This window comes from Chiloscyllium plagiosum, unplaced genomic scaffold, assembly GCF_037043375.1.
Source record: "Chiloscyllium plagiosum isolate Xiang-an unplaced genomic scaffold, Cpla_swu_hap1 HiC_scaffold_29, whole genome shotgun sequence".
NCBI classification, from domain to species: domain Eukaryota; kingdom Metazoa; phylum Chordata; class Chondrichthyes; order Orectolobiformes; family Hemiscylliidae; genus Chiloscyllium; species Chiloscyllium plagiosum.
Window position 1 is genome coordinate 12,232,468 of NW_028270167.1, and position 12,141 is coordinate 12,244,608.

The window sequence follows — 12,141 nt, forward strand, 5'->3', positions numbered from 1 at the left end:
CCAGGCAGCGGGCCGTGGAGGGGGTCGTTAGGGCCGACTGCCTGCCCCTCTTCCGCGGTTACGTTAGAGCCCGGGTGCCCTTGGAGAAGGAGCACGCGGTCTCCACCAACACCCTGGAGTTGTTCAGGGGGAGGTGGGCACCGGAGTAAGTGGAGTGCATTATTTCTCCCTCCAACTCTATTTTGATTTAATCCCTGCCCTCCCCTTCACTGTTTGATCACACAGCATTGCCCTTTGTAGAGGGCACTGCTTGTCACTGGCCACCCGGGTGTTTTCCTATCTTCCTGGTGGTGGAAATTGAATAAAGATTCATACACCTTGTGTCTCTCACTGTGTCTCACACCTGCACACACACACCATGGGTGCTGGGGAAAAAAATAAGCACTACCGCAGTTAGGCAGTAATGTGGGGGGTTTGGAAAAAAAACTACTCCTGTTAGGCGATAGTGTGGGAGGCAAAGGAGAAAAAAATCGAAACAGGAATCTCTCAGAGGACCTCCTCGTGGGTCTGCTTCTGGTCTTGGCCAAACTGGCCATAAACAGGTCCAGGCAGCGGGCCGTGGAGGGGGTCGTTAGGGCTGACTGCCTGCCCCTCTTCCGCGGTTACATTAGAGCCAGGGTGTCACTGGAGAAGGACAATGCGGTGTCCACCAACACCCAGGAGTTGTTCAGGGAGAGGTGGGTGTCGCAGGCAGTGGAGTGTATTATTTCTCCCTCCAACTCTATTTTGATTTAAACCCTGCCCTCCCCTTCACTGTTTGATCACACAGCATTGCCCTTTGAAGTGAAGGGAACTGCTTGTCACTGGCCACTTGGGTGTTTCTTTTCTTCCTGGTGGTGGGAAATTGAATAAAGATTTGTACACCTGGTGTCTTTCACTGCGTCCCTCACCTGCACACACACCACACACACAAAAAAAGAAACAGGAGTCTCAGCACTACCCCGTTAGGCAGTAATGTGGGGGAGAAAAAAGAAAGAGGAGTCTCTCAGAGGACTCTTTGTGGGTCTGCTCCTGGGCCTGGCCAAACTGGCCATAAACAAGTCCAGGCAGCGGGCCATGGAGGGGGTCGTTAGGGCTGACTGCCTGCCCCTCTTCCACGGTTACGTTAGAGCCCAGGTGTCTCTGGAGAAGGAGCACGCGGTGTCCACCAGCACCCTGGAATTGTTCAGGGAGAGGTGGGCACCGCGGGGAATGGAGTGTATTATTTCCCCCTCTGACTCTATTTTGATTTAATCCCTGCCCAGCCCTTCACTGTCTGATCACGCAGCATTGCCCTATATCGAGATGACTTGGGGTGTGGAAGAAACCAAGTGGGAGAGAAGAAGCCAGGGAGAGATGGAAGTGTTCAGAACTGGTGTTCAGGAGTGGATCCAAAGTTGTGGAGTTGAGGCTAGGATGAGATCAGTCAGAATCATGTTAAATGGTGGAGCAGGCACGGGGGCTGAATGGCCTCATCCTAGTTATGTTCAGAGGGAAGCTGCAACAGTTAATAAGTAAGAGTCAATACATGTTAATAAGTTAGCAACAGTTGATAAATTATTAAGAATTGTATCAGTAAAAAGGTAGTTAATATAAAAGTTAGTAAGTGCTGGTAAGAGTTGGTAAGTTAGTAAGAACTAGTAAAAGTTAGTGTCAGTAAGAGATAGTAAAGTGTTAATAAGAGCTGGTAAGTGGAGATTTAGGGCACTTAGATTCAAGGCAACCAATAAGTTTTAACCTGAAAATTACATTTAATGCATCATAAAGATATGTTTTCTAAAAAGGAAGCAATTGTCCTTTAGCATGCTTTCATATAGCACCAGATCATATTAGGAGTGCTAAATGTGGAAAAGAAGTTTTACTCTTTGAAGAATAATCTCTACATTTTCTAGAATACGCTTATTTTGGAGGAAGGCGTAAAGAGTAAAATAATGCAAACAATGCAGTACTGCCCACTCTACACATACTAACCATTCTACACAAGCTATATACATATAAGCTCACTATTGTTATCTTTATCAGGAATACCAATCTTCCAGCAATGTCCTGGCAATTCCAGGAATTAAATATTGATTTCCTGATCATTGATATGCAAACCAGAAATCACAGATGCATTATAATCTTGCCCTGTGGCAAGGCAATTCTGAGATTAGACACTCCAACAATAAAATAAAGACAATTGTTAAAATAGTTTTAATCCTGCATTCATCAACCACCATCGAACACCCCAAACCTCTCCTCAAAACACCATCCTCTTCTTCAATGCAATTCCACACATGCTGGCTACCCTACAGCAACTCTCTCAAGTTACCACTGTACACCCGAGATGTATATATAGTTCCGTGCTGTCTAGTTTTGAAACCTCGAAGAGGCATTGTGATCAAGCCTGATCTGAAAGCCAGACTAATGTACTTTGTGGGACAGATTGTGGAATAGGTGTAACAGCCCTGGTGATTTTTCCTCACTTTTGTCCAATGCATTGAGATTAAATGTGTAGTTCAGAGCTAGCTTAAGTTGAACCCATTATAACCAAGAAGCTTTTGCTGTGCATTTGGAGGGTAGTGGCATGGCAGCAATATCACTGGGCCAGTAATTTACAGCTCTGGAGTAAACACTCTACAGACACGGTTTCAAATCCCCCTCAAGGCAGCTGGTGGAACTTAAATCCAAGTATTAGTCAAATTATTAATGATCATGAGACTACTGGATTTACATAAAATTTGGTTCACTCGTATCTTTTAGGGGAGGAATCTGCCAACTGTACCTACATATGAAGAGATCGACACTGATGTGGTTGAGTCTGACCCGCTCTCTGAAATGGCCTAGCAAGTCACTCAGTCAAGAAGGTGGCTCACCACCATCTTTAAGGGCAATTCAGGACAGGCAATAAATGTTGACCTTGCCTGTGGCACAACCCAAGGAAAAAGCAAAAAAAAAAGCAGCCGACTGGGCAATGCTTCCATTGTACAAAAACTACTGGAGAGCTAATGTGAAGTGTTTCATTTCTCCTGGCAAATCCTTAGGTAGGCAGCCTCTCCCTGGAGTATACTCCTTCCAAAAAGCAACAATAGCTGCTTCCAGCTGGTTAGTACATTGGCTGGTTCATTGCTGTTTTTGCGTCCAGCCTGTCATATCCAAGTAGCACAATGACATTTCAGCAGAGTGGCTGCCTGTTTTAAGAGCATGAGAATTTTTCACCGTGAGGATTAAAAGAACACTGTTTTGCGTTGAAGCCTTCACTTCCCCGGTTCTGGTTAATAATTCACAGGAACAGAAATATCCCTTTAAGAACATTAGATTCTGTAAGTGTACACACATTTCTCAATGAGTTCCACAGAATGAGCCAGCTCAGGAGTCAGCCATTCAGCCCATCGCCCTTGTGTCACCTTTTTGAAGAGTTACCCAATTGGTCCCACTCCCTATCTTTCCTTCCTCCTCCTGCACATACTTCCAATAGTCTTTCAGAAGTTACGAATGAATCAGCTTCCACCTTTTTTTCAACTGCGCATTCTAGTAACTCACTGAGTAAAAATGTTTCCTAATACCATCCCTGGTTCTTTTGAGAGAGTTACCTTAAATCTATTTCCCTTGGTTATAAAACCTCTGTCAGTGAAATACTTCCTCCTCACCGAATCTTTATGATTCTGAACTCCTCTTAAGAGAAAATCTAGGAAGAAGCTATTAAGTAGATTCCAACACTTTTGTGGCCAAATCAGCCCACTAATAACATGTGAAGTTTGGACATCTTAAACAACAAGAATTCTGACCTGGTGAACTCTCCCCCACAGCCCCTTCCACCCCAACCATTTCACCAACTTCTATAGATGCACTGCAGAAAGCATACTGACCAGTATGCTTTCTGCATACTGACCATACTGGTACGGTAACTGCTCTGCCCACAACCATAAGAAGCTACTGAAGGTGGTGTGCACAGCCCAGACCATCACAGAAGTTAACGTTCATCCATTTACCTTGCCGCGGAAAGGCACACAACATCACCAAAGACCCACCCCACCCTGGTAATGCTCTCCTACAACCTCCCCCATCAGGCAGAAGATACAGAAGCTTGAACACACACACACCAGCAGGTTCAAGAACAGTGTCTTCTCTGTCATTATTAGATTGATGAATGGACTCTCTAACTTCAAATAATGCTGATCTTGTTAATGTTATCTTGCTTAGTGCACGTCTTTTGCCATGTAACCTGTATGCCTTACTCTATCCAAGGCTCTTTTTCACCCTATGATCTGTTTGTCCTTGCTTACTATGATCTGCCTGTACTGCTCATAAACAAAGCTTTCACTGTGCTTAGGTACACGTGACAATAAATCAAACCAAATCAAATGAGTGGATGGGGGAGTTCCCAAAATAGCTTTTCACAATGAGGGGTGTTTGGCGGGAAGTCTTTCTTGTGCCATGACTCTGTTACACACCAAGAGTAGACCACCCCTTTACCCTCCCAGCTTTAGAATTCTGTGATTACTAAGGAAGACAAGGAATACATATAATTTCTTTACCTTTTGTTAATCCACATTTAAGTTTGCAAGTCTAAAGGGGCAGGGGGTGGTGCAGACAATAGAAACAAGCGTTTAAATAAATGTTTTAATTAGTGGACAACAAAGTTTTGAATTAGAAAATGCTCCCTCAGCCTGCAACTCTGAAGAGTACAAAGTTAAAAATCACACAACACCAGGTTATAGTCTAACAGGTATATTCAGAAGCACTAGCTTTCGGAGCACTGCTCCTTCATCAGGTAGCTGTGGAGCAAGAGCAAAAGACAAGGAATTTATCTGTCAATTCTGTGTCTTATGATCCTTCTCCACAGCTACTTGATGAAGGAGCACCGATAGCTAGAGATTCCAAATAAACCTATTGGACTATAACCTGGTATTGTGTGATTTTTAACTTTATCCATCCCTGTCCAACACTGGCTCCTCCACATCCTGAAGGGTACAGACCAAGGAGGTTTGAGGTTTGACCTCCAGTCTATGGCAGAACTGCTTTACTGCAGGGTAGGGGAGTCCATAACCAGAGGGCACAGGCTTAAGTTGAGAGGGGCAAGATTTAAAAGAGACCGGAGGGGCAACTTTTTTACAACAAGGGTGGTGTGTGTATGGAATGAGCTGCCAGAGGAAGTGATGGAGTCTGGTACAATTGCAGCATTTAAAAGGCATCTGAATCGGTATATGAATAGAGAGGGTTTAGAAGGATGTGGGCTAAATGCGAGCTAGATTAATTTAGGATATCTGGTCAGCATGGACGAGTTAGACTGAAAGGCCTGTTTCCGTGCTGTACATCTCTATGACTCTCTGACTTTATGCTAATTAACTGCCCACCTTGTTTTTGCTGATTAGGAGGGACAGATAAAATAAGCCTGAGTGCAACTGAAAGAGAATGTCATTTTTATTTAAGTTTAGAAGCTACAGCTACAGAAGGGTGCAGAGATTCCCTTATGAATATAAATCATGTAGTCTCTTCTCGAGATTAACGGCCTTCTATGAGGAACTATGGGCATCATCTGTCTCCCAAGAACTGACACAGCGTGCGTTGGTAATCTAGTGACCTATTCATCAATGCCACCCTGAGCTGTAGTCCTTACTTTGTGCTGTGCCATTTTCCCTCCCATCCAAAACCACTCGTCAAGCAACAGAAATTAATCAAGGCTCTTTAGACAGCACCTTCTAAACTTGCAACCACTTCCACCTAGAAGGACAAGGGCAGCAATACACTACAGCAAGTTCCCTTCCAAGCCACTCATCATACTGACTTGGGAAGATAATTGCGGTACCTTCCATTGTCACTGGGTCAAAATTCTGGGTACCAATACCAAACAGACTGCATGGTTCAAGAAGACAACCAGGGATGGACAATAAACGCTGGGTCTTGTCAACACTCATGCCCCATGAATGGATTTTAAAAATGTCAAGATAACTCTCAAATTATCTTTAAAGTACACCCTTTTTTTGTCAGTTTTTGGTTTAAAACAGCCCTTTTCCATTTTAGGCCGCAGCGGAGAACAAATTTTTAAAAATTTAAAAGATCTGTCTTCAGATGAGTCACCTGTGGAGCCGCCTACAGCACCAAAAGCAGACGCATTTATATAGCGCCTTTAACATAACATGACATCTCAAGTTGCTTCAGAGGAACATAATCAGACAATCATTTAACATTAAACCGAGGAAACCTATTAAGATCAATAGCTTGGTCAAAGAAGCAGGCTTTAATGAGTCTCTTAAAAGTAGACTAAAAGGGTAAAGATGTGGCAGGCTTAGGAAGGGAACTGTAGAGTTTCGGTCTTAAATGGTTGAAGGGAAGGCCACCAACGTAGTGAAAGAAATCAGGGGTGCACTAGAATCTGGGAAACACAAAGATCTCCGAGGGTCAGAGGAGATTAGAGGAAGGGAGGTAGTGAGGTCCTGGAGCACAAGGATAAGAACCTTAACACTACCGCTGGGTTTTGACACTCAGTATTCATCTTTGTAAGGGTACAGGAGAGCCAGCAGTACTCTGCTATATTCTGGATTAGTGGTGCTGGAAGAGCACAGCAGTTCAAGCAGCATCCAAGGAGATTCGAAATCGACGTTTCGGGCAAAAGCCCTTCATCAGGAATAAAGGCAGTTAGCCTGAAGTGTGGAGAGATAAGCTAGGGGAGGGTGGTTGTGGGGAGAAAGTAGCATAGAGTACAATGGGTGAGTGGGAGAGGGGATGACGGTGATAGGTCAGGGAGGAGAGGGTGGAGTGGATAGGTGGAAAAGGAGATAGGCAAGTAGGACAAGTCCGGACAAGTCATGGGGACAGTGCTGAGCTGGAAGTTTAGAACTAGGGTGAGGTGGGGGAAGGGGAAATGAGGAAACTGTTGAAGTCCACATTGATGCCCTGGGGTTGAAGTGTTCCGAGGCGGAAGGTGAGGCGTTCTTCCTCCAGGCGTCTGGTGGTGAGGGAGCGGCGGTGAAGGAGGCCCAGGACCTCCATGTCCTCGGCAGAGTGGGAGGGGGAGTTGAACTCTGCTATAGCCCACTATGAATGACTATCATCAGAGGAGAAGAGGAGGGAAAGACTAAAGATGGGGATACGGAAACAAATGGTAGCTGTTTCACAATTGAACATAGGGAAATGAAGTCGGGCCCAACTTGTTAAATGAATGATAACGATATGGAAATAAACACGTGGGTATAAGTGCTGACCTGTGGTCCTGTAGTGAGAGTGTCCAAGACTGTCAGCACATCATTCTTCCAATCTCCCAATTTGCAGTCCTCAGAATCACCTTCGGAACTGCCACAGCCAGTGTAATCAAACCTGCAGATAGCAGCACAGACTAGCTCAGATAAAAGACAGCCTGATTAAAAAATAAAACAAACTAAATTCATATTTTAGGTAAAATTTGACACAAACATAATCTGTATCATGGAAATGCTACATTTTAACTGACAAGGATTAAACTTGCATCAGTAAACCATGCAAGTTGCTAAATGCAGTGATTAGTGAATCTATTTTATCAGATATGGAAGTAGATTAAGTCTGCATACTGTAGGTGGCCAAACAGTTCAATGGCAGCACAATCTTGGAGTTCCACTGCAGTACTGAGCAATGTCTTTGATCTTTCTCAGGGGACATCGCTGGACAGACCAAAAGCCTGTTTCTCTGGCTTCTTGGCAAGACCACTGTCAAGTTGCTTTTAGTCTTAGAGAGATGGATAAAAGAATTTCTCTCCCCTTAATCAGCTCAGGAGATCAAAGGACATAAGAATCTCTTGTATTAAATATTCAGTTACATCACTGTGTTCTTAAATCATTGAATCCCTATAGTGTGGAAGCAGGCCATTCAACCCATCGAGTTCGCATCATCCCTTCAAAAGAGCATAGCACCAAGACCCACCCCATAATCTTGCATTTCACATGGTTAATCCACCTATCCTGCACACCTTTGGACTGCAGAAGGAAACCCAGACAGCCAATGGAAACCCACATAGACACAGGGAGAACGTGCAAACTCCACACAGACAATTGACCAAGGGAGGAACTGAACCTGAGTCCCACATGCTCTAAGGCAGCAGAGCTAACCACTGAGCTATTATGCCACCCAGTTAGCACTGGGTTTCTATAGGGTACTTCAGAGTTCTGAAATTGTAATAAAAATTAAATCCATTCATTTTACTTAAATCCAAAGTGGCTGTTCAGAGACTCTTCTACTTTAGAGACACAGAACTCTTTCATCTATTTGTTTTCTAAATTACATCTTTGAAATTATTGTAAGCAACTAGTGCTTTCATTCCCAGGAGTTGTAGACAGTGAAGTGTTCAACTAGCTTGAGTTCCAGACAGTATGTACACTCGCTCATTATGAACACTTTTATAATATATAGCACAAACGTAACAAAATAGTACAGAAATCAGTATCATTACCACATATCAAAACGTTGTTATTTTAAACATGTATAATTGACAATCACTTATCCAAAAAGGAACTAAGGGTATCAAAAGTTCTTTCTGGGTTCAGAAATTCTCCTTAAATTTGTCAGGTTTGCGAAGAAGTAAGACATATAGTGAGAATTGTTGTAATCAGGATTAACTGTTACACCCAGGCTGTGTTTATTCTGCTTGGCAAAAATCAGACCGTCAGAGATTGCTGTCTGTAATGGATTCAGTGCTGCCTGAGAAGTTATGTGAGCATCAAGGCAGCCAAAAATAAAAAGGAACTGCAATATTCTCCGAAATTAGCCATGACTTACCATCAGACCTTGCCTCCCTTTGCTAGGGAAGGAGTCTAATCAATACTGGCTCCCACTGTTCTGTTAAATTTGGAAACGTGCCATACAGGGAATAGCTGAGTACAAATCCGTGTCTGACGACTCTGACATTCTGGCACTTTTGCACAGTATTGATTGCCTTAGACCGTGAGGGCTCTCAAACTGTTAATTCTGCCAAGTTTTGCCATTCAATTTGACTCTGAAGTACTCAATGAGGAAAGGGTTATGCATTATTATTAAGCAGTTACTTGTTTCCGTGGAAACTATAACAAAGCTTGCAGTTCACAAAAGGAAACAAACAGATGAGTCTGGTTTTAATAAGATTTTGCAGATGCCATTTTTTTTAAAAATTGAAGTTTTCTTTTGAAAGCATGCATACATTACGTTTGTTGATAGTATCAACTTTGGCTCGAGCTCATGCACAAAAGGGTGAAATTCCTGTCACAAGCACATAACCAATGGTGTATATTTCTTCCTGTAATTAGCAAGTTTGCTCTCTGTGCAAAATGCACATTACCGAGCCAGATGTTCCCATAATAGAGGGCTGACTGTGCCAAGATGCAGCAGGTGAGATGGGACCATTGGGCCTCTATCTTTCACATACAAGGTGGTTAGAAATTAGGGAGAGATAAAAAAATGCACACAGATATTTTTTTCCTTTAGGAGAGGACGGTCATTCTCTTCAAGGTCTTTCAGAACAAATTTGAAAGATGAACCGTGAAGATTTCTCAGCGAAGCAGTGCAAACGTCAGCCTCTCCATCCAATGCCAGCACAGGTTTGAGTTTTAATAAGGTTGTGCACTCTCGCACACAAGTGAAGGCTCAGATTTCTTTGGCAGGCGTTGAACACTACAAATGCAATTCAAAAATGCATTCTTCCCTTGAAGTGTTTGGTGCTGTAATAATCCCATGGATCCAGACCACAGGGTGTGTTATAATTTAATAACCCTTGACCAGTGTTAATGATAGTCGAGAATGTGGTGCTGGAAAGGCACAGCAGGTCAGGCAGCAGCCGAGGAGTTTCGGGTAAGAGCCCTTCATCAGGAAAGGCCCCTACCTGAAACGTCAATTCTCCTGCTCCTCGGATACTGCCTGACCTGCTGTGCTTTTCCAGCACTACACTCTCGACTCTGATCTCCAGTATCTGCAGTCCTCACTTTCTCCCAGTGTTAATGATATTCTAGCTACCAGATGCTTAGTGATATTTAAAAATGAAATGTTATTGCCTTAACCAGGCTTCCTAGCCACATAACGCACCCATCCTCATTGACAGCACTCTCATTTCTAGGTCAGAAGGTTATAGGTTTGAGCCCTAATGCAGTGATATAACACCAAAGTTCAATTGACATTCAAAACTATACTGTTGGAAGTACTGTCTTCAGATGAAACATTAAACTAATCATATACTCTAACTTAGGTGGATGGAAGTGATCTAATGGTGTTCCTCAGAGAAGATCCGGGAGCTCTCCTGACATTCTTCACCAACATTTTTCTCCACCAACACAACTGCAAGCAGATTATTTAATTGTTCTTTGCAGAATCTTGTAATGCACACATTTACACCGGGTGTGATCAATGGCAAGGCTAGTATTAATTGTTCAGATCCAGAACCCAGCACAGTGGCTCAGAGGTTAGCACTGCTGCCTCACAGCACCAATGATCTGGGTTTGATCCCACCCTCAGGCGACTGTCTGTGTGGAGTTTGCACATTCGCCCCATATCTGTGTGGGATTCCTCTGGGTGCTCTGGTTTCCTCCCACAGTCCAAAGATGTGCAAGAGGACATCTAGTAGGTGGACTGGCCATGCTAAATTACACGTAGTATCCAGTGATGTGCAGGCTAGGTGGGTTAGCCTTGGGAACTGCAGGGTTTCAGGAATGGGGTAGGTCTAGGTGGGATGCTCTTTGAAAGGTTGGCGTGGACTCGATGGGCTGAATGGCTTGCTTCCATGCTGTAGGGAGTCTATGAACCACATGCAGTCCATGGGCGGCACGGTAGCACAGTGGTTAGCACTGCTGCCTCACAGTGCTGGGGACCTGGGTTCAATTCCTGCCTCAGGCAACTGTCTGTGTGGAGTTTGCACATTCATCTCTGGGTGCTCCAGTTTCTTCCTACTGTCCAAAAATGTGCAGGTCATGCTAATAGCATGTGAATTGGTCATGCTAAATTGCCTGTAGTGTTAGGGGAATGGGTCCAGGTGGGTTCCTCTTCAGAGGGTCGATGTGGACTTGTTGGGCCGAAAGGCCTATTTCCACACTGTAAGTAATCTAATCATAAGATGTAGGAACACTCACAGTGTTGTTAGGGGAGTGAGTTACAGGATTTTCACCCAGTGACAGTAAAGAAATAGTTAGACAGTTCCATGACAGGATGGTGTTTGATGTGAAGAGGAACTAATAAGTGGTGATGATCCATACATCTCCTGTCTGAATGGTACTGAGTTTAGAAAATACATTCCTATAGTGGTTATACATCCAAAACACTTTCTTGTGTCTGAAGCCTGTGAGTAGTGTTATATAAATGCAGTTTCATTCATTCTTTCAAGCCACCACCAGTAGAATAGGAAATCAAGCACAATGGATACCAGCAACAGTTTCCGAGTCTCAAAGACGTTGGATGTTTTAGTGGGAAGGTTTCCACACTTTGTAAAGTGAACCATTTCAGAAAGTGCCTAACAAAAAGGAACCAAGTACGATGTTAAGAAATACCAGATATTATATCAATTGAGGGTAAATTTCATTTTAAAAGTTCACACATTAATCAGGATTGTTCATAGAGCAAGTGTGTGCCCTGTAAGTCCTTAGCAACTGATAATAGATTTATTATCTGTGACCAAATATTGTAAGCAATGAAAATAAAGATGTTGAATTGATTGCCTGCAATTGTTATAAATAGGAATATAAAATAAAATTTGAAGCATTCTACAGAGCAAGTCAACAGGATGTGAACTGTTGGTTCCTCTCCTTGTTTACTTACAGAATTGGTTATTTTAATTAGCTAAGTTAGTTGGCTGTGAAAACTTCTAAATGTCAATGCCTCAGCTCAGTAAGCAGACAGAGTACAATCAAATATACCAATGATTTTATTGTCCTCGACCATATCAAGCCATTTACTTCCTTCCTTCTTTATGTTTCTAACTATTAAATACCTGAAAACCTATTTTGTCATCAGGTTATCTCCGTGACCTCTTTTCCTACCTCACAACCTCAGTTACAAAAGTGCAGCATAGAGAGAAGTCACTCAAACCATATTGGGGTCACAACTGAATTGCACACTGCTATGTGGGTGAATCCAACATTGGTAAGGAAGCTGGGCCCAAAGAGTGATCAGTTTTATCTGAAAAATTGAAAAGAATCATCAAAATGAAAAAATGATTTAAAAACGTTTGTGAACTCATCGCACAGCTCAAGGTCCAGT

At 43.2% G+C, this 12,141-nt stretch overlaps 1 protein-coding gene across 3 annotated transcripts in view; it reads right to left on the bottom strand.

Moving 5' to 3' along the window:
* Positions 1-12,141, bottom strand: part of LOC122540637 (palmitoyl-protein thioesterase ABHD10, mitochondrial-like) — a 37,773-nt gene that overhangs the window by 5,088 nt on the left and 20,544 nt on the right. For all 3 annotated transcript variants that reach the window (XM_043676624.2, XM_087976380.1, XM_043676625.2), the window contains one exon: positions 7,164-7,275. In XM_043676624.2, the coding sequence (XP_043532559.1) occupies positions 7,164-7,275 (112 nt within the window). The remainder of the gene's footprint in view (positions 1-7,163; positions 7,276-12,141) is intronic.